The sequence below is a fragment of the Pagrus pagrus genome (genome assembly GCF_965226575.1).
Source record: "Pagrus pagrus genome assembly, chromosome: 3".
Taxonomy (NCBI): domain Eukaryota; kingdom Metazoa; phylum Chordata; class Actinopteri; order Spariformes; family Sparidae; genus Pagrus; species Pagrus pagrus.
In genome coordinates, this window is record NC_140187.1 from 28,703,801 (window position 1) to 28,727,130 (window position 23,330).

The following is a 23,330-nucleotide window of genomic DNA, read 5'->3' on the forward strand; positions in this document are numbered from 1 at the left end:
GGGGGAGCTGCTGTCAGAGCTGCCGACTCTCTCCAGCAGCCATTGTCATGCACACAATGCCAAATGAGACGAGGGAGGAAGAGAGTATGCAGAATTTCTAAGGGCTGTCTCGTTATCCAAAAATAAGGATGGCCTCAGGAAAAAGAAAATATACAACTCCAGGCTCAACATTAGAGTGTTTCTTCACTTGCAGGGTTGGTCCGAGATCTAGTTGCAAAAGTCAACTACTTGCCCTGAACAAATTGTTTTAATTTATTATTTATAAGCGGTTATCAAATAACAAGGGTCTAAAGTTTATTGTCCTGTTTTGCATACATGCAAAGCAACAAACCTTCTTGCATATCAAACATGCCAACTCCTGTTTCCTAGTTAAATTAAATGTTTGCTTGCTCTTCAAATCTTTAACATCTTCACCCGCAGCTGTTTTCGTGCCCGGCCAGTACTGCGCATGAGCAACTCTCAATAGTAAAGGTGTCAATCTTTGGCAATCTCACATTGGATTCCTTTTGGTCGTCAGCTCGATTCAGTATTGATTTTCGATTCTCGATTGAATGAATAAAAAGGTGGCACTATTTTTCAGTCTCAGAGAGCCAAACCATTAAGTGGTTAAGATTAAGATCAATGAGCCACAGCCTTTTCATTTTAAAAAAGTTAACAGCATTGATGAATTAATTAACTCGAAAGCATCTCATAGTCATGCCTGTATGTGAGTAACAAAACGAGGGGGTGGGCTGTGCGTGTTACAACATTTTAAGTCCAGCAGTGGAGAGCAGCCTCTCTGCTGCACCGTTGGATTTAGGGAGGACCATTGTTGTACAAGACGCAGAGCAGGCACAGGGTTTTTGAGGTAAAACAGACATAGTTATTAGGCATAGTTATTCCCTTCATGCAGAGTCTGTTTAAGTTGTTAAAAGCTGTGGTGTGTGTTGGCCAGCTGGTCTCTTTCGGTACTGCCGATCACTGCTTGGCTCTGTTAATGTTAAGTCTCTGAGTGACACAGTAGAAATTATTCACAATTAATGGCTCACAAAGGTAATGTTTAAGTCATTAAAATACTTGAAACCTCTGTCTTTTTTTAACCTGAATCAAAGGAGAACTCGAGCCTGTGTGCACTGTAGATATTCTGGGTGCTGCACTGCCTCACAGTCGAGTTCTGCCTTATCTGATCCCTCAATATCATGTTTTTGATTAACATTCAGAAAATTGATTTTTGATGTTGGCGAATCAATTCTGAATCGTAGGAGATAAGAATCAAGATTTTTTTACCAACCCCGATTTAAATGAGATTGGAAGGAAATGAAACGGCTCTCTTCTTTGCTACTTCCATCATCAGCTCTGGAAAACATAATGTTGTATGTAGATTTACGACCCAGATGTGACCTTTAACTAACTCCGGCAAACTTTTGTCAATTTCCTTTGTAACTGTCATAGTGCAGCCCTTCATTTTATAACATTTATTATCACTTTATTTATTTTGTACTCCCTTTCTTCAGTGAAAACAACACCCATGTTTTTTGGGGCCTGTTCACTTCACACCTCTCATTCACAATTATCCGAGTCTGTCCATTCAGCTGTTACAGTGTGAGGCTCGGTTTCTCCCTAAACTGTTTCTTGTCAATTTTCCAGTCTCTGGAGCAATGTGTGATTGTCCAGCTCACACGTCTTATAGAGAAGTCACAAATTCTCTCCACAAAAGAAAACCCCCCACATAGAACCACGTTTTTCCACTAATGACTTCATAAGGCAACAAGAATCTCGCCTCACTTCCCTCCTCTCAAACAAACCCTGGAACACATCATTTGAACGCTGCCATGTTTTTTGTCTGCCAGAATCTAATTGACCCAATTAATAAGGGTGGGTGGGTGGTTGCACGTGAACCAGCGCTGAAAAAGGAAGTTGTAGCCCTTCTGATTTAACTGAGGTAATGCAACACAACAGCAGGCTTAAAGGCTTTGTCTGTGCTGGCTGCTGTGAATCTACGTTGGCCTCTCTCCAAGCTTTTTGATAAAGGGAAAGACGACAAAGAGAGAGAAAGTGAAGCGACTCGCTTTTTCTTTGCAGTCCAGCAGCACTGCAGGAGCTCTGGCATCCCGAGGACCTTCAAAAGCATACCCTGGGACTAATGGACTGGAGAGCCCGCTGCTCCATTTGGAATTATACTCTCTGCTAACAATTCAGAGATAATTAGGATTGGATGGGTGTGTGAGGGTGAAGTTTAAACACTTTCCACAAAGGAAGTGTGTGTAAAAATTTGGAACAGTGACCACTGTGGCGAAAAAAAAAAAGATCACTGAGACACTGTGAAGAGCAATTTGCTTTGAGGTTGCACTCTTGATTTCACTGCGCAGGTTTCTGCTGAGACTCTGTGTGTGAGAGCAAAGGCGAGCGCCTGCCCTGTGGCTTAAATCACGGTGAAGTCTTTACGAGGTTGTAAATTTGAGACCGATGTCTCGGCAGTCAGAGGAACTTTAGGAGTAGAAATGCATGTGGGACAGCGAGGAGATTAAATAAATCAACCCTCCAGCCAGCAAACATCCATTAATCGCCATGTCCATCATGCGCAGCTGATCGCGTCTGCTTCCTCGGCTGCGAGGAGTGACAAGATACAGGGATTGCACCAGGGGTATAGATTACATCTCATCTTACCGCACGGCTCACACAGACAACTCACTTAGCGGAGGATGACAAATCCAGCGCAGGGGGAATATCTTGCACTGAAGAAAACAATGCCTACACGATCTGTCATCAAACTTGTCAGACGCCACAAAAGGCTGCCACAACAAACTGCATGTTTGATATCCGAGGCTGGTCTGTGGAAACCGCGATCGTTCCAAACCTCAAAGAAACAGGACTTGAATCTCCTGTGCTGCTCTGCTTTCAGACTTATTTTATACTCCAAACATGAGAACATAGTTTCAGAAACCGCAAGTGAATGGAATTTCTGTTGAGTGAGGGCCAGAAGACCCACAGTGGAACAACAAAAAACATCATGCTTGGTTGCTCTTTCAAGTAGCTGGAGGTGACAGAAGTGGTTTTACCAATCCAAACGTCTTTTTCACAACAGCTTATATGAGAGGCTAAAAAACTTGACAGCGAAAAAAAACAAAACAGAAGAGGGAAATGTACCAATTCCGTCGCAGGTCAGTGCTACGACAGCATGGGTTAATCCATTTAATGATCGATGCGGGGCGTATTAGGAGTCAGCCTGTTAGGTCAAGCTGACATTTAGTTTCAATGTACAGAGGAGGTAAAGAGAGGAGGAGGAGGAGGAGGAGGAGGAGGAGGAGTGGGGAGGGGAGGCAGTGCGCCGGTGCCCCTCAGCTGAGGAGAGACTGATTGAGATTTTCAGCGAGTTGACAGAGCTTCTGAAGCTCCATGTGCTTACACCGTAAGATGGAGAGCCTTTAAAAGCACAAGTGTGTCTCTGATCTCAGAGAGAAGATCGCACCAACCTTAAACCGAGATATTGATTTTTTCCCACCCATTAAGATCCCAGCATCTGTAGCGTTTAGAAGAGCAGAATTCTAGACTTGTGCTGGAAAAATGTAGAAATGAGAATTTGTGGAGAGGGTGTGGGGCGTGGGTGGGGGGGGCACTAAATCCCCGCAGACCTTTTATCGTGTCTGCATCTGGGCGCTGAGCCTACAACATCAGGCGCACATTTTTCAACTGGGCTTTTTCCAGACGAGCACACCACTTGGCTGAACTCTAGCCAAGAGTAAAACAGAGCTCATTACTGAGTAATGTGCTCGCAGGCTCACATTTGAAATGTGTAAGTAATTGTAAAATATGCACGAGGAGGAGGAGAGAGTCATCAAATCTATATCACTTGGAGAAAAAAGTGCACATTTTGCATGTTTGGCTTCCAATGCTGGTGCAAGGTTACACCCATGGAAGATATAAGGAGCCTCAGCACACATGTGCGCTCGTAAAAGTTTCATTCGGAGTGAAGCCGCTGAGTGCAGCTGGCTCTTTTGACACATGATAATGGAGAGAAGGGGAGACTGCATCTCTCACTGGCTTGGTCTTTCAATTGGCCCTGCTGTGACAAATGACTCGTCCAATCGTCTCCTCTAAAGCACTGCTGCATCATAGCGGCTGAGTGGCACTTCCCTTGGCTCTCGTGGCAATTCTCAGAAGATGAGGCCTCTGATGTGTTCGCGCACAGGTTTATGGAGTGTGTGTTGGTGGACTTACTTGACCCTCTGGATCCAGATGCAGTAGTCAGTGATGTACAGATCGTTCAGTATGTAGGCTGGGTCGTTCTCTCGGAAGACTTTGTGAATATCCAGCAGGCATTTGAGGACACAGGCTTTCCCTGGGCACAGCAATACACACCGTGGCAGGAAAATGGAAAAACAGTGTTACTCGCGCTCAGTATTAAGGATGACAATGCGCTCCAGCTGCTGGCAGACGCAGCGTGAATCTAAAGGCTTGCAGTCATTGTTCCATACATAAAAGCCAAGGTACAGGATCAGAGGAAAATCCCAGCGAGCTGCACAGTAATTTGATCCATACGGTTTAAGAAGAGTTCCTGGTTAAGAAGTGCTTCATCTGAGACAAAAGAGCAAAAGAAGACAACTCTATTTTAGGCATTCATCCTGTCAATTTAATGGTTGCTCTGCTCAGGATCTCTGTCAGAAATGTGTTTGCCTTGATCTGTCGAAAATAGAGCTAAATGTTTCAGATGAATTTCCACTTGACAGCCATTCAGGTCTGCCCATTCAGCTATTGTGCAGCATCATTATAGTCGTATGTGAATCCATTTTGCTTGTGATCTGAAAAAACTGTAGGACTGATTTAAACATTTTTACAGACTTCAATGATTCAATCCGGCAAGGTAATGAACTGGACTGTTTTTCCAACTGTACATGACACCAAGTTCAATACAGGTCACTTAACTACACAGCTTGAAGCTTTAAAATGCCTCTTTTTTATGTCTAGTACACAACAAAATCACTTTCTATAAATCCTGTCTGTACATAAATGGAGAGTATCAAGTTGTCAAAGCTTTCTGGTCCAAAAGTCTCTTTTTTGTGCACAGCACTGTTGCAATCTTATCGTGAATGTATGGTTCTGCCAGCCAATCTGATTTACAGCATAATCCTTTGAACTATGAGTATATTTCATTTTTTCCACTTTCTAGAGTGACTCAAAACCTGCTTAGAATATGAAATATGGACACAGCTACTGTGTTGAAGCCTGCTGTTTGACTCAGCCATTGTAAAAGCTGAGAAATTCCCCAGCCAAATACTGATATTACTGGGCTTATGCTTGATTTTGGCTTACACTAATGACTCGTAATGCTGTAACGGCAATAATTAAAATCTTTAAAAAACAAAACAGTTTGAGAGATAATTTTGTTCCCCCCCATTCTCTGTCTGTATGCAAATGTCTCCTGCATGCATTTGTGTGTTTTATGAAACTCCATTCTTTGGTACTCTGAATACCATGAACCAAATTCAATTCACCTCCATGAAATTCGGGTGGAGGAAGCAGAATCAAGATGAATATCTCAGAACCTTGGCACATAAACCATAACTCTCTGCAAAGTTAGATACCAATACATATGCCAGTGAGGAAATGTGTGCTCTTTGGAGACTTGGGTGAATTAATGCCCCGACAACTTAAAAAAACAATACAGCTTACAGTCTTGTTTACACCCATCAAGAATACACAACACTACATTGTGTGTTAGTGCATATATACACATACTTAAAGTGGCTATAAGGAACTTCCTTTTCATGTTGATTCTGGCGTCCCCTGGAGACAAAAGCGGTATGAACACCACGGCCTCCTGCCATCAGGATCTTCATCTGGCTAGCATGTGCATTTGGTTTGGAAGCTAGTGAAAGACAGAGGCAACGTATTTTGATATATTGTACTTAACTATACTAAACTAGACTATATACTGTTTCTTCTTTTTTTAACAGCTGTTTGCAGGACTAGTAACAAGGTGTTCAGGCGAACACTGGTTGCATGATTTATTTTAAAAATAAAAATGTAATTCAGCACCGTGGCAGCCCTATTGCTCAATCATTCCCTAGTCATGTAATGCAAGATGTAGCTTGGTAGCAAGGCCAACATAAAACGTTACAAGTAAAGTTACATAATGAAATCAAAGGGGTTTCTGTTTCTCCAAATCTTCATTCTGAATTACTCCTAACTCCCGCTCTGTTCTGCTCAGTGGTCACATCACGTCTCCAAACCTTCGTCTGCTGCAGAGTTTGTGATTTTTTGTCCGTTTGTCAGGGTTTTCATTGGCCGGTTTGTGATCAGATAGCCTTATTGGCTACAAAAATGCAGATGAAGGTTTAAACATTAATTCAAACTGTACTCTGTTCAATTCAAACTGATTTTAAAAGTAACTAAATTGATTATATGGTATAATGCATACTTAATAGTATATAATAATAGTAATAGTAAATTAACTGACTTAACAGACTATAACTTATTGACAGTAATTTGAGTAGTTATAGTATAGTATAGTAGTATAGTACAGTTACTTCCACCCCTGCAATACAGAGGTATCTGCTGCTGTAACACCAGACTACAGAGCAGTTCCTCTCCTCGGTCAGACTCAATACATCCTCAGCACATTCATTTTCAGATTCCAACCTGGTGACAGGCATTAAGAATAACTACTCACAAATAGTCAGTCTTCTCACTGATGGTCTTGTTTGCTTCTGTAGATCATATCCTTGTTGCATCTTTCAGCATACCATCCTTACCATTAATCACTACTACTGTTATCACTAGTAATCACATTTCCATGTGCATTTCATCATTATTGCTGTAATACATCTTTATGTACTTTCACTCCTGTCAACCATCGCTTATAATCGAATACATTGTGATCTCGTTGATCTGCTCTGTACATGCGACATCTATTGCACGTCTGTCCGTCCTGGGAGAGGGATCCCTCCTCTGTGGCTCTCCCTGAGGTTTCTTCCGCATTTTTTTTCCCTGTTAAAAGGGCCTTTTTTTGGGGCAAGTTTTTCCTCACTCGAATCGAGGGTCGAAGGACAGGGTGTCGTCTCTGTACAGATTGTAAAGCCCTCTGAGGCAAACTGTGATTTGTGAATTTGGGCTATACAAATAAAATTTGATTTTATTTGATTTGATGTGGTGCAGTATGCAATTAATTACAGCAGACTACCAGCCAAATAATGTAAACCATCAAACATGGTGGGAGCTTTTAGTTACAATGTATATGACATGGTTCATGGCTAACACCTGCACTTTGGAAATATATTTAGAGGTCATTTTGGCCAGCATGCTGCAGCTTTCAACACCACAAATGCATCACACAGTATCTCCATTTGTTATTCTGGCAAATTACTTCTCCCTGAAGTATACAACAAGCCAAACTGCCACAGGACTTCTCCTTCCAATCAGGCATATAAATAGCCTTATGATGTGGCCAACAATCCACTGAGGGCAAGAGAAAAGACTCCTCTCCACCTCCACAGAGCTGGTTGGTATTGTCCAGAGACATTCCAGCCCAATCAAAATAAACAGCGCACTCGCAGTGAGGAAAACCTTAAACAAACATTTGGTTCTCATTTGAGCATGGGATCATATGCAGGGAACTCTGCCCTCATATTCGGGACTTGGATCGCGTACGGCAAAAACACACTCACTTCCAAGACCTGACTTCTTTTTCACAGGGTTGTTTGTAGAAAACCAGGGGAAAGGTTGTGCTCTGCAACAGTTCAACATTGATATTCTTGGTGAGATGCCTGTGAGCAAGGTGTGTTAATTAGGCAAGAGCAGGTTAACCAATGAGTGGGCCAGAGAGTGCAGTCCAAATTAACAACAGTAATTCTCTCATGGCTGCACTATGAGCAGACTTGCATAGATGTAGTGGTGGGTGTGAAGTGGACCAGAAACAAAGGCTGCTGTGTCCTCTGTGAGAAAAAAAAGGAGAGTTTTTCTAAAACAGCAGAGGCAGCAATGTGAAGTGACAAACTTTCATTCCCCTGTTCCATGCTTTACTTCCAACACATTTGTATAGATGCATCGTCTTTGTGGTTTATAAATTTAAAGTATAATCAAGAAAAAATACTAACGATATACAGAGATCAATACATAAGGACTGAGAAGAGTGCATCAACATTAAAGTTCAGCCACCTTAGAATCTGTATCTTATTATGTAAATGCAGTTTTCAGCCTTACACTGAATATCTACTCGGTGTCATAAATTTATACCATCTAATAGAAAAATCTGAGAATAATATCTGTGTCAGAGGGATTCTATAACAATTCTCCTTTCCATTGAAGCCATGGAATAGATTTATGCGTCTATCACTGCACCAGCTTAAAGTGGAACGCAGAAGTAAAGTGTAGCATATAATTTCATATCAGGGACCCTGAAATCTCCACACCCTTTCTGTTGCAGTTAATTTTTTCATTTTGGGATGTGAGCATTTCCATATGAGCTGAGAGATTATTTTATGTAAATGTTTCCAGTACGTGGGTGGAAGGGACAATGATACCGTGGACTGTAAGAATCTATCCTAGGTAGAACATTCATTTTTAATCCTGGCTGATAGGGAATTGGGTAGTCTGCACTATCTATCTGAATCTCTTTGAACAGTGTGTTATTTGAGGATAGAGTTATTTCTCCTGGTGTTTTCTAAAGAGGGATTTATGAATTTTCCAAGGTATTTAAAAAGAGAAACTATTGGGATATGTTGGTTTCTTTGGTCTCTAACAGCATCATGCAGATTTTGTAACTTGAAATAAAGCAACATTTCTCTCACACAAAAATAAAAGTGCATCATCTGCAAAAAGAGAAATGCAATGATGAGTAGAATATGTTCTTATTGGTTTAATGACCGAGGACTGCCTCACTGTCAGGGCTACTGATGAAATGGGATAAACAGGGTAGGGGATCTCCGTAATTATACATTATAATTTCCAGAAATGAGAGAGCTAAAGGTTTTTTAGACTTATCGTTGCTATCACTATTCTTACTATTATTATCAATATAATTATCACTATCATTACCATTGTTATACAGCTTGATGTGGAACTTGCATTGTATGTCTCCCCTACAGGGAGGAAATCAGTTGGTTGTCCATAAAAAATATAAAGCAAGGCTGAGAAATATATTGATATTATAGAAAATATAATTAATCCAAGAGGAAAGTGATTCAGAGGTAAAAAGTTTAAACACAAAGTGGTTTAATAAGAGCAAATGTACTCAAGCAAAAGGCCCAGTCATAGTTTCTAAAATGCATTATGATTCAGTTTCAGTGCGTGCCATACAAAAATATTTTATTTCCTCTGCCCTCAGTTCAGATTAACTGCTCAAAGCTTGCTCTGTGCTTTCTAGTAATGGCACATCACATTGCTGCGTTTAATCATCGCTGCAGTCTGAGATATGAGTCATACTGATTTTGACCTGCCCGTGGGGAAAATGAACATGTACGAGTCCATTCTTGATTAACTGCTCTGTTTTCACTGTCTCTGACTGTTGTATCTCATCTCGTCTGTGTGTGTGTCTGACTTGAATCACAATGCTTAAGACTATAAAGATTGGCTGAGTAGTGTCATGTGAGTGATTAACAACTCTTGCAATTGGTCTGTGGCACAACAAAATGTAATTATTAAAAAAAAAAAAAAAATTATTATCAGTTACAGGTCCTTATCTGGTTAGGATGGTGTCTGGTATAGCCTCAATATTAAGGCCATATTGCCCAGCACTGTTATAAAGAGTACAGTCTAGGCCTGCTCTACATGAAAAAGTGCTCTTTGTTGTATCATATTCTGCCTTCTCAATTTACAGTTTCTGAAAGGCAGGAGAGGCTCATCTTCACCCAATGTCAAGTCAACATGCCAGGGCAATTCAGCCTTGACAGCACTGCCCACCGACATCACAATCAATACAGTTCAATTGACTCGTTCAGTACATCTAGTTCAAATGAATGTACATATTGTAACATTCAATACCAGCACTTTCTTTCATACTGTGCCTCTCATTTTTTCTCCCTTTTTTCCTCCGTCACACATGCACACACACAATCCATGCATCTCATCCCATAAAAGACCATCAGTACCCTGAACCTACAGTGTTCACACCTTGGCCTGCTGGTAAAATGTTATTACTTTTCCTTGATTTTCCATAACTAGCTCAATGTGCTTTTATGAACTCAAATTTGACTTCCACAGATCAAATTCCCAAACTTTCCCTGCCCTCCCTCTCAGAAATACCATGACCAGAGAGAAAACCTGCCTGAATGAATGACAGCAGAGATGCATGTTGGCTGGATCTGTAACAGGGAACACAGCCAACATTTCTTGTCTTGTCTTGTCCAGGCAGTTCGATCGTGACAGCAGCATGACCCAGAGGTCCTCTGCCACACTTCCTGACTCCAGCCTCCTCTCCCTCCTCCCCCCTCCTTGTACCTGCCCAGTAGCTCTTTAGTTACACTTAGGAAGCAGGTGAAGGAGCTCCTTGAGAATACTCGCCACACTGCCAGAGGGCTGTTCAAATATTTACCCCCGGATAACATTTCCTCGGAGGCCTTAACCTGTGCGCTACCATTAATGGGTTTGTTTTGCTAATACCTGCGAATGTTTGCTTTCGCAGCCACTTAAATCAAGTGCCTCAAACATGGAGCGTGCATTTCCATTTGCTTTATCCTGACAAATTAATTAGTGTGTAAAGTAATGCTGGGAGGAAACACACCCTCACACACGCCAGGCCAAATTACTGTAGTGTTACAGTTCATTAAGGAAAAGCCAGATTACTCATACTTCACTAATGCTTGCAAATAATGAAGGTTATGAGTCGTGAGCGAACATCATGAGAAATAATAGGGAAATAATTAGCTGTTTTTCCCTTAATACAATGGAACAAATAAACAGAGCCTATTATCAGTTGGCTGTTTTAGACAAAGCAGAGCCACAGTACGATGCTGAATGAGCTGTCAATAAGCACTGTAACAATTTCCAGGCTCAGGTTGAACATGAGAAATCTCATTATAGCAGAAAAAGTGTTTCCGCAGTAAGGAAAAGGAGGTGGTGACTCCGACTGCTGTTTCCTGGGCTCTCCTGATCAACTCAACTTCCTACATAATGAGGCGCAGAAATGCTAATCTGGAGCTTAAAAGGCCTTAATTTGCTGTCATTTACCAGCGTTAAAATCATCACAAGCTGGATAATCTTAGCCCTCACACATCCTGCGTGTGTTTACACTGCACAGTTTCATCTGTCCGCGGGGGATTTTGATTTAAAGATTACTCTGGGCTTTGAGATATTAAAGTCAACAGTCCGTTCTCCACTAATCCACATTTTCACTCCCCAAGGAGGTGGGAGTCGGGCCACTCTCTCGCTTAGCTGGAGGAATATTACTTTCAAACGCATGCTGCAGTATGCTAAAGGCCCACTTCCTCTTTCACAACGCTTTCTGTGTCCGTCCTGCAGGCTGCCTCTGTTAGAGCATGCACCACGCAAGCATGCTGACAGTCTTTTCAGCAGCTTACTCTCACCATGTGTGTGGAGGCTTATCTTATATCTCTGTGTTGGTGTTGTTCACAGATAATAATTCATGTTGTTCTAGGACCTTCATTTCAACTGACCAATCTCACGACGTTACAAAACTAAAAATACCGCATCACAGTTTAATGCCTCCGCACACCAGTCAAGTTGCTGTTATGAAGCTGTAGCACTGAATAATGGCCAGAACATTTTTTGCATAATATCATTTTGTCAAAGTGCATTTAACCTCTAACCTTTTGGATATCAGATGTCATAATTTCATCATTTTATCCTATTAGACATTTGTACGTAAAATGTTGTCATAATTATCATATGAATTCTTGAGTTATGGCCAAAAATGTGTTTTATGGAGGTCACAGTGACCTTGACCTTTTGACACCAAATTGTAATAATTTCATTCTCGAGTGATGGTGAACATTCCTTCCTCCTTTTAAGATATACCCTCTAGGCGTTAACACATTCACAAGAATGGGACGGATGGACGTACGTACGGACCGACATACAACCCGAAAACACAATGCAAACTCATAACGTCATTGGCCACTTGCTATGATGATTCTGGAGCAATATTAATTATGATCTTTCAGGAAGATTACCAACACGCTGAGATCAGATTGTGCTTATGTGTGGGCTTTGGTGGTGTGATACTTTTAATGGACTCACCTGACTGCAATATCTTAGTTGTGTCACAAACAGCTGCAGAGACCATGGCAAAGTGTCTGTAGAGTGGGTAGCACAAAACCCTCCGTCCAAATGACACCAGGACGTCCTGCAAGGAGCTGAACGTCTGAAAGAGAGAGTACATGGAACTCAGCTGACATCTTTAATTCAAGAGAAGGAAATGGAAATAGACACAAAGATGCAACTGCCATTAAAAGTTTGACTGAGCCACATGTTTTCTACCCAGGAATTTTTCATTTTTCCCTTTTTTTTTAGGTGAAAGAGGCTCCTATTGGTCTGCATTGCAGCCGCTGGTGCGCTAATTACTCCTAACAACTCCTCATTTATAGAGCTGGCAAAACAGGGGCTCACAACTCTTAAACACCTCTGCAGCCCTGGCCTGTTAATTGCTGCTTCTCTTTAATCACTGCCTTCACTCTCAGATTTTCTCTGCACTAATGGACACACAGCCTGGAGACAAAAACAGTGATTTTTTTTATCCCGCGTGTCTTTCTCTTCTTTTCTTTGTGGCTTATTAGGGATGTGTTGCGAGCTTGCGAGTGCGTGTCATCGGGGATCATGCTCTCCCTTGGGCTTGTTTAGCAGGAGTGTAAATAAGGTCTGCTGCTGCAGGGGGGGGACTCGCAGTCACACCAGCGCAGTCGACTGAGGACAAGTAAACATGCAGCAGATGGAGGGAGGAGGGGGGGAGGGGATGGCGCTGGGATAAGGTGGTCGGGAGAAAGAGAATGTTAGGCATAAGCGAGGTGACAGAGATAGACAGCGGGAGCATAAAGAGGAGATAGCAGAGAGAGAGAATGGAGTGAGGAAGCAGTGCTGATTTCAGCTGTGACACACAGACAGACAGGCAGTCAAAGACAGAGGGGAATCTATTGTAGAGTGCAAGGTGAAGGGGGGAGGAGGGGGAGGGAGACAGGGAGTGGGGGATTGAGCGAGGTGGCCTGTCAATAGGAGCTGGCAGTTCTGCTGACTGACTGACGAGCAGCAAAGGGCTGCCAGGCAGGTGAAGACTGTTCTTTACTCCACTGTCACTGCAACAGGGAACTACTCTCAAACTGCGGTCATGGTCTCGGCAACCAAACTTCTCCAAGCAGCCTCATTGGCTCGTTTATAATTAGCAACAAAGTGCGCCTCGGGTGATTCGATCACAAGTGGTGGCCATGTATCCGTGCCCAACACCTAATGAGGACGCTATGGGATCCCATCGCTTATATTATAAGTGCTGTGGGACACACTTGCCACCTCTGTAGTGGAGTGTGAACTAAAATGTGTCCCTGACATTAATGAAGGATCGTCTGTTCAACAGCATCATCTGTCTAGGCAGATGTATGTGTTCATGCACAACTGCTGTCACTGAAAGCGTGACACAACTGGCAACACCAACCCTCTTGAGCAACAACAATAAGAGAATAAAGAGGTCCGCCTGGTCTGTCAGTTGATATTCAAGCATGATTTATGGTTGTTTGTTGAGGGTTTACAGTGGATCTGACAAGCACCTCCTCAAAAGCATGACTACACTTTGGGACTACCTTGGCTGCAGGGATAGAGTTGTGGAGTGGAAGAGATATTTTGCGCGCCCCTGGTACCAGAAGTAAAGGTCAAAGTTACGTGACTAACAGTTGGAGCACTTCTATGGCTCGGATCGCAGGAAACTCCTGGTTAAACCATTATTACAAAAGCTTAACAACCCTGTGAAAAAATCCAATCAAAGGCTCGGGTCAGATTGTTTGTGAATTCAGAAACTTTCGCTGTTACAGTTGAAAACTCCCACAATAAAAATAGAGTGATTTCCGACTTTTTAATCAAAGAACCAAATACGGCCACGTTTTCAATTGCAATGCTGGTCGAGTCTCATAGGTATTGTTATGTTTAGATCTGTCCACGATGGTAAAATAACAAAACATGATTCCTGAGAAATAATTAAAGTAAGTTGTAATGTGTGACCGCCTGTTGCTGATCAGTCATGTAGTGTGCTAAGCACAATGACTACAAGACTGAAAGTTGTGTAGTGTGAACAGCACAGTGACCTGACGACTTTGAAAGTCATGTAGCGTGGCCAAGGCATAAGGCAATTCCCACAGTGGTGCAAATGCATGGTTGCCTTTACAATTTAAGCTCCACACTTCCACAAGGCTTCTCGAGAGGAGAAATTTGAAACAAAACACCAGTGTTGCAGAACGGACAGAAATAGGGCTGCACGATGTGGTCAAAAAGTGATATTGTGATTATTTTGACAGATATTGTGATTGCGATATAATTCATGATTATTATGGATGATTAAATTTGACATGATGTGGCATTTCTCCCGGTCTCTACCAAACAAACATGTTTTATTACATCTAGAGAACAAACTTTGTAGGCCAGAACATCTCTGCAGCACTACAACATTTCATGAAAACACTGTTTTGTGACACATTTTACCTTTATAAAATAATTGCAGTTCTTGCGATTTGGATATTGCACTTAGTCATATAGCGATTTAGATTATTTTGCAAATAATTGTGCAGCCCTAGACAGAAACACCACAGTATTATACTACACCTGCAAAGATACTGTAAATTACAACAATTTATGTCCACTATTCTTTGATCAATCCTTTTGTATGTCAATATATTGTCCTCACAATACAGGACCCTGTTCCAAGAAGCATTTTTACAGAGTAAGCTGCATAATTTGCAGAGTAAAATGTGGAATCCTCCTCAAATCTGGAACACATTCTGATGTAAAAAGACCTATTCAGGTCAGGTTTCACTCAGCAAAGTCATATCTATCATTCCTCAGTGAACCTGCTTCTTAGGACAGACCCAAACAGTCAAAACTGTACTGAACAATGACAATGAAGAACAAACCTATGATTTTATCTTCACAGATTAAATCACTGTTTTATACACGTGCAGTCATCCAAAGACAAGAAAAAAGAAAAATGTCACCATGAGAACACCTGAAATGCGTGTTTGACTACATAGGACTATTAAAATAAGTGACGATGGAGCAATAGAACAATAGAATAAAGGTTTAATGAGCCTGAACCAAACTGTGATATGTCTCTGATATGTATCCTTTCAACCACTTGTATCGGATGCAGCCATCACCAGCCTCAGGAGGAGGGAGAGGTTTAGCTATTTCCTGCTGTTTGCGCGCATCAATGTGGAAAGCAAACCTAATGATCTGAAAACAGCAGAGTGACTGGAACCCAGTCTGACACAAAAAACAGTCAACAATTTGTCCTCCCATTTTGGACATGAGCTAAAATGATAGACGACATCAGAAAACTCCAGTTTCTAATGCCGGTCACACACACGTAACACACTGAGTGGTTGTCTGATGGCAGACGCACAGACCACACACACACACACCCACACACCCACACACTCTATCATTTGCTCTTTGAATTGAGAACACCTGTTACTGCTTTTGTACACCACTCAGATAATGTGCCAAGTCCAACAATTAACAGCTCCCTGTAGTTCACACTGAAGGCTTTTGTTAGTAATGTGGAGAGAGTCTGGACCTGACTGTTCCTTTCACAGCAAATATTACTGATGTTGTCTGGAATATCAGCCCGAGTCTCTGATGCATCTCGTGCAACTGTCAACATATTTATACAGAGTCAAACCATGTGTGTATGTGTGAAAGACAGGCAGACACATCCACACTGATATTCACCTCTTCGATGTATTAAACCCAGCCGCCAGTCAAAACAAGTCTGTTCAACTGGTGCTGAGCCATGATCAGAGGCAACTGCAAGACTAAGGATTACAAGAGGATAATAACAGAGGAGCACATCCTTAGTTATATTTACACTGTTGGTACTTAGGGTTCATAATTCAATGTACAATTGTTTTCACAAAGTTTGTAGGAACTGTAGGAAAATGGCAGAGAAATAGTAGATGCCTAAACTTAAAGGAGACCTATTGTGCTTTTACACTTTTTCCTTTTCTTCAGTGTGTCACACAGGTTGTCGTGCATGTAAATTCTCATATTGACGGCAGAAGTAAAGCTAACTGCAAGCTGATTCAGCAGTATTCAGGAGGGGGGCCTTAAAGAGACAGGAGCTAAAACAGAGCGTTTCAGAAGAGGGGGAATGCAGTGCTGCTGCACTGAAAACTGACACTTTTTTTAACATTAAAGCATGTAATCCTATTTTAGTAGTAGCACAAAATAATGATTCAGACGATAGCATAATGTCTTTTTTAAATAGCAACCCAACCAACACATATCTAACATGAAGAATAGAGGAAGTGCATCTGTGAGAAATGTCATCATTAAGAAAAAGCAGAAGTGAGAACTTACAGTATCAAAAGGATCAAAAGAATGAACAGTCTCTATATTTGCCCCTATCCTGACAAATAAACATTTGTCTTTTTTGCTGGCTAGCTGAATTTAAGGATGGACGTGAAAAAGAACTGTAGGTGTTTTTTTCCATCTTAGTAATTGATAAATGAAAACAGCAGCTAATCAAACTTCAGCAACACTTGGGTAGAGAACAAGCTCAATGTCCATGTACTGATGTCACACCCTGCTGAAATATTATTGGCAAGAGAAGGACACAATCAGTAAGGCATCCCAAATATCTAGAATGGCTGAGACACTCCAGACACAGTAATGTAGTGAGGAACAGCAGCATGCCAGATCTCTAACAGCAGGCTGGCAACAAGACCTTCCAACATGTATTCTGAATACACATCTGTAACCTGATAGAAACCAGCTCCATCTGTTAATGGGCCGACCCAAAGTTTCCCACAGACAATTTCAAAAGCACATGTGAGGGAGAAATCTTCAGAGGCAGCAAAAATACAAAGTAAGTCAAAGAAAAGATACGAGCAGGGGAAAGAGAAGCAGATCCACACAGTGCAGAAGGATTGAAAAGAAAGCTCCACTGATTCAGCTTTGCACTCCAGAAACATTGTCAGACTCTTGATGGCCAATTTTTTGAAGAAGTATCTTAAAATCAATGCAGCAGAAGCATGTACGTTTGATGAGACCTGGATGTAGTGCTGGAGGCGGAGCCCGTTCATTCCTGTGAAAGCTGCTCAGTGGCGCTTGAAGCCAAAAAAGCTCGATGTATAAAAATACCCAGATCTTCCGTGTTGTGCGGCCCACAGAGCGTGTGCACTTGAGACTTCCGCCGACGGAGCTGGCTAACTTCTGGTTTTGCGCCCAGCTAACTTGAATAGGGATAAAATTATTTAATTTTGTGGCTCTTTTAGACTTCCCAGCGGGGGTTGTGGCGCTCAAAAAAATGTATCCACCGTTTTAAAGATGATTCATTCACAATGTGGGCTTATGCTCTTCCTGGGGGCTTGAGCAGAACCACATACATATACCGTCCTTTAAATTCTACATGTTCTTCTTCCTTGTCAAAAGCTGCCACCTGCATTACAAACAATGTAACTCACCCACCAACATCTCAGTTGAAGATCTGGGTTAGCAGCAGAGATGAGGAGCAGGCTACTGAGGTCTGGTAAGCTTGCGTTATTGTGGATCCCACTGCTTTTCTTTCTGAGAACCACCCTACTCTGTCTCTGATTGCCTTACAATGATATTCTCACCCCCACCCAAACCAATTTCACTCTGCATGCAAAAACCCAACCAACCCGACCAACAAAGGCAGCCAATCAGAGGCAGGCTAGGGCCGGTGTGAGCAAGAACAGTAACGGGATCCAAATTGACATGATGAGCTCAATTCTTTCCACCTCCACACCAACAGATCTATTTCATTTTCAGACTTGTAGACTTCAGCCCCAACTGACGTTGACTCCAGTCACATCATTTGAACAAACTTTAAACATACTTTGATTTCAAAAGTTTTCCTATCAGTGGAAATCTGAGCAGGGACTGCAGACTAACTAGTCTTTGACGAGCACTTTCACAGCAATGTTTGATTAGGTGCATTGTTCCTATTAAATAAACACATTAGTATGTGGGAGTAAATAATTCACTGCGGTTCATCTTATTTTCTTATGCAATAACTGACTCACCTCCAGCCAGCAGAGAGTCCCGCTGAGTTTTCTGATAGTCCACGATGACTCTACCTGCAGGGTAGAAGGGGACCACTTATCATCACAACAATAAGCTGCAGGAGAGTACAAGAACATACAGTACAGTACAATTTATTCTCCTCAGACAAAAGTAGCTCGGCTGGCTCGGATTTCTGCTCACAGTAAAGAGCAGGCTTCAAACAAAGTGAGATTCTCTAGGGGGCTTGTTCTAGTCTCTCTGCATATTATAATATCCCGTATGGAAATGAAAATATTCACATACGATAGACTTTGTTTTCATAGCTGGGCGTTAATTCAACATTCCCCTGGATCAAATATCTGTGGTATTTCATTCACACGTTCTGCGACGTGTCTTTCACAATGAAATCAGTCGCGCTCACCTTGCCTCTCTGCAGCTACCTTACAGGAGTGACACAAAGAGGCCTGGCCTGAGCTCCTGGATCTGCTGGTAATCTCTTAAGGCTCTGAATGAAATGGAAGGGGGTCTAAAGGATTTGAGGATAGAGGGCTTTGTCATCCAAGGCTAAGTGCTGCTCAGAGGAGTTGCCTCTTCACACATACACACTCACTCACATTGTGCTCTCCCTCTGTGGAGCGCACTTCATAGCAATAAGCCAGCAGGATGTCCACGAGGCTGAGCCACACTTGGTAACGAGATGTCTTGTCAAGCAGGTAGGAGCGGTTGGTGAATTTCCTCAGCTGCTCCTTCTCGACTTCGGTAAACGACACAGCTGCACAAGAACATGGATAAGAAGTGTTACCATCGGTTGGACACCGAGCTGCCCTGTGACCTACACAATATCCAGTCAGGTTGTGAGAAGCCATGGCGGTTGGGTGGAAGAGGAGTGGCATACATACATTTCAGTTTGCACATATAAGCTTTTAATGTAAAGAGAGATGGGGGTGAATAAAGTAGGCTTAGCGTGCACTAAGCCTACTAAATCTGAAAATCCATCATTTTTCTCTCAGCTTTGGCCATCTGTCCATACCAGGCAAGATTTCACACCCAAAACATAAGGTAAAAAAAAGTCTCAAGACGGGATCAATCTGAAAACACCCACCTCAAACATAATCTTTGAAAAACAATGGTGTTTGGTGGAGGACTGAACGCTCTAGACTGAGATTATGATATTCCCTATGAATTCTCACTAAAAATCTGCATTTAGCAGGTGTGATCCTGTCTATCTGGCAGTGCCTGTGTGTTGACAAACTGAAGATTACACCATGCAATAAAACAGACGCCTTCTCCAAATCTAATAACTGCTGAAGCCTGATTTATGGTAGAGAGCTAGACACTATGATGTGTAGTTTGACAGAAATTAAAGAGCTGCACAAAGTTCTTGATTTAAGCTCCAGCCCGATTGTTTAGCTCCATTATAACATCCCAATCGGTGTATATTTATCCCGCCGACCGCTTGTTTGTTACCAAATCACATTAAGTGACAATATATGATTTTGGATTCTGTTTCGAGGCTAATACATTACATGGTATCGGATAGATGCAAGAAATGGGGATAAAACATCAGGAGAAAAAGACTCAGGATTTGTTTATCGTGGTATATTTCCATTACTGGGATAACCATGAATATCCTCACATGAGACTCAAAAACGTGTCTAGTCCTATCATTTCCTGATTTATTTTTAATTGCCACATGGGGAGGCCGGCATGTTTCAAGTCATTTCAAAATCCCAAGCCTGTAACCAATGTGCACTCCCATGCACACAAACAGTTACAGAGTTTTAGGCATGTTTCAATCATTATCACGATAATATCTTGAATTGCAATTATTCTGGTGAGGATAATTGAGACAGGAAATTTTCATATTGTCCCATGCCTAATTGGTGCATAGACCCGATCCAGCATTTCAGGCTGTTTCAGAGGCATATCTCATAATGTTATCGGTATTGAAACGATCCTTCCAAAATCGCAGTGCACAGTCCCACTGTGTGGCAAAAAAGTCTCGAATAAGTATGAACAAATTGGGCAAATAATCCAAATAGGCCGACATTCAATTAGGAAATTGGTAAAGCTAATCCAATTTAGATGTGTCTGACAGCTGAACAGTTCCCCATTAAGATATCATAAAGCTCCATCATATGAAAATATCTCAAAACCGCCTCGTCCCTGCTCTCTGCAAATTCACTAACTGTTGCCTTTTGAAAGAGGCATCTGCTTAATGGGGATCTGTGGCAGGCCTAATGGGGCGGCACAAACAGACTTCAATCCCATTTAAGCTATCTGCATCGTTCAGTATTGAAAGGCGCGCTGAATTTCTGCAGGAACACGCTGTAACTCAACAGTTTTTCTTTTCTCCCAGCAGCTTATAAAACAGCTGAAAGCAATTCCTCTCTCTGCATGAGCAGAGGAGAGTCCCTGCACTGAGCCCCCGATGTGCAAGAAGCACGCGGTGTGTATTGGCTGGAGCATGTACACAAACGCACGCACACACTCACACTCAGGCGCACGCGATCAACATACATATACACACACACACACATGCAGCGCTTTAAAAATGATCTCTCTGGCTGCAGTGGGAACTTGGCTCTGCTGGGAAGGAGATTCCTGCTGCATTACGTCAGCTCTCTGCTCCCTGCAGAGGCTACCTGAGTCCCACGTCAGTGCAGCTGCGGAGCACAGCCGAGCAGAACACACACAGACGGACACAAAGGCCCATGTGCATGTGCGCCCACATCTGCACACACTCTTCTTCAAAGAAGGACACACACATCGAGAGAAGGGGATGAAAATATATAAAAAAAAACAGATTTAAAAGACTGACTTGCAGAGTCATAAGCAACAGATATGCAAGAGTGTCTTTTAAAAAACACACGCACACATCAGACAAACGCCAGGATGCATGGGTACATAAGGAATAACAATGTATTTAGTGCACAAATGTTGACAGAACTCTTGTAAATCATCATTCACACGAGGATACAAACACCATCTGTTGCTGAACACACTCAGGTTCTGCAATTAAAACCTGACATTCACAACAACTAAATGCTAAATCTAAATCTAACAGCGCACCGACTCTCTTGCAAGTTGAACTCTTGACGCTGATATATTTTCTATTAGTTCTGCAGCCAAAGCGGGGAGGCGAGGTGAGCGGACCTGATTGATTTTCCCCAACAACCACATTCATTCATCTCTGCTATGGAGCCAATCACTTCTAATGGGCATTAGCACACAGTGCGTGAGGGCTTCTGCTGATTGCAAATTAATTTCTGACCTAATTCCTCCAGTTGGAACGGCAGCCTGGCTCTCCACTGCTCTCTACAGGTCCAGATGGCCTGATGGCATGGAGTAAATATGCTTTTGTTGAAATGCTGCTGAGGCTTGGAAAACGCTTGCACAAATGTAAGACGTGGACATGTGACCTTGGATGGCAGATACGGTTAATGTTGTGCACACAAACACTGCGATCATGTCAAGGAAGAAATCAGAAGGGACACTGAAAGACACGGATACTGTAAACTCGGGTAGAGCAGTGGTGCTATCTAACGTGGTCAAAGGTCAGATTTCAAAACCCAGCCATAACAAAGTGCAGCAGGTAGACAGAGGCTGAGCTGTCAGCACCACTTAGCTGGACCAGTGTGTGAATGCAGGCCTCCAGTGGACAGCTGTGGCCTGTCAGAGCGCTGGCCCCGACACCGGAGAGCACAGAGGGGCCAGTTTCTACTTCATTAGCACTTCTGTCCACATCCATCTGTCAGGTGACATATATATCAGACTTAGCAGCAGTAAAGGGGGGAAGAAGTCTAAAAAACACACATGGAGGAGTTGTAGTCGCCATTTTAAATATACGAGTAACAGTTAAAATCATGAGCATGCTTTCAAGATTTGACGGCAAGCCGCTTAAATCTCCAGACCGACCGCCATTCTTCACACTCAGCGGCTAATGCTATTCGACCTGTCAATCAAGCCATTAAGTTTAATTTGGCCCATTTATCTACGCCTGGGCTCCCGACTGAGGCACTCTGCCTTAGCATGCAGAATGAGGCGAGAGAGCCCGCGGGGCTACATGGGACCGTAATGTTCTTCAGAGGCTAAACTAATGGCCTTCTGCAATGTTGACTGATGGCTGCTCGTCAGCGATCTGGCCCTCGCGCTGGCGGAGACGCGACCGGCAGCACTCCCCTCCTGTGATAATGCTATCAGTTTAATCTAAATCCTCTCTCAAGAGTACAACACCCATGCACTACACGTAAGCTGTGGCTGTGAGCCACACGCCTGCTTAAACAGTGGAAGTGCTGGAATTAGCAGGCTGTTAGAGGAGCCGGATGGCACAATTAAATAGTCTCTCGCAGAGCCGAGGCTTCACAAGCTATCACTGAGCCTGAGCGGAGAAATGAAGCTGGGAGGCTCCAGCCAGTGAGCAGCACGTCTCAATCTGAGTAAATGAGCCATTGATTTGAAATAGATGGGAAGTGATTGCAAAAAGAAAACCTGAAAAAAAGATACTGAAAAAACAAGAAGGTATAAATTGTGAGCGCGAGTTGTCACATAAACTCAGCAGATGTTCTTGCTTAAATTGGTCAACAGGCAGCACATAGATGTAGTGATTAGGGAAGGTCCAAGTTCAATCTCTCATAATGGCAAGTGTCTTTCCTGTTGAATAGCCCGAGGCTGTCTGGCAGGGAGTGCAGCTCTGTAGCTCTCTGGCTGACCTTTCACTAGAAGGGGGCAGTGAAAAGACTCGTGTGTCCTCAGGGGATTAATATATTGTTGTCAGAGAACAATGTCAGCGCCTTGCAGGCACAAGTCCCAGCCAACAGAGTCCCGTCTGAAACAATGTTTAAAGTCATATCACTATTAGAGCAAGTTTTGGAATAGCACAACTATGGCCTGTAGGAAAGGTCAACCAGAGTATTTAATTTGGTTGAATAATATTAACTAACAATGCATGATCGGCCTCTCAATTTCTGCAACTTCATGCCACCTTCTGGTAGCCTTCAGTCACTGCTTTGTTGGTTAATTAATTACAAGGGGGAAAACTTTTTTAAAAATGTTGAGCATAACAGTGCAGGGTGTCTACAGGTATCAGACACTTTAATTTAATACTTTTTAAAACCTTTTCTTAACAAAACCTGGCTGATTATTCGGACAAATCTCATTCTTATTCAAGCACTGCAGGT

General features: G+C 42.5%; 1 protein-coding gene across 2 annotated transcripts in view; it reads right to left on the reverse strand.

The window, feature by feature from the left end:
- The window catches only part of shq1 (SHQ1, H/ACA ribonucleoprotein assembly factor), a 41,277-nt gene that overhangs the window by 9,934 nt on the left and 8,013 nt on the right, over nucleotides 1-23,330 (reverse strand). For both annotated transcript variants that reach the window (XM_084348465.1, XM_084348466.1), the window contains exons 8-11: nucleotides 18,765-18,922; nucleotides 18,171-18,224; nucleotides 12,172-12,295; nucleotides 4,198-4,318 (exon numbers count right to left, since the gene is read on the reverse strand). In XM_084348465.1, the coding sequence (XP_084204591.1) occupies nucleotides 4,198-4,318; nucleotides 12,172-12,295; nucleotides 18,171-18,224; nucleotides 18,765-18,922 (457 nt within the window). The remainder of the gene's footprint in view (nucleotides 1-4,197; nucleotides 4,319-12,171; nucleotides 12,296-18,170; nucleotides 18,225-18,764; nucleotides 18,923-23,330) is intronic.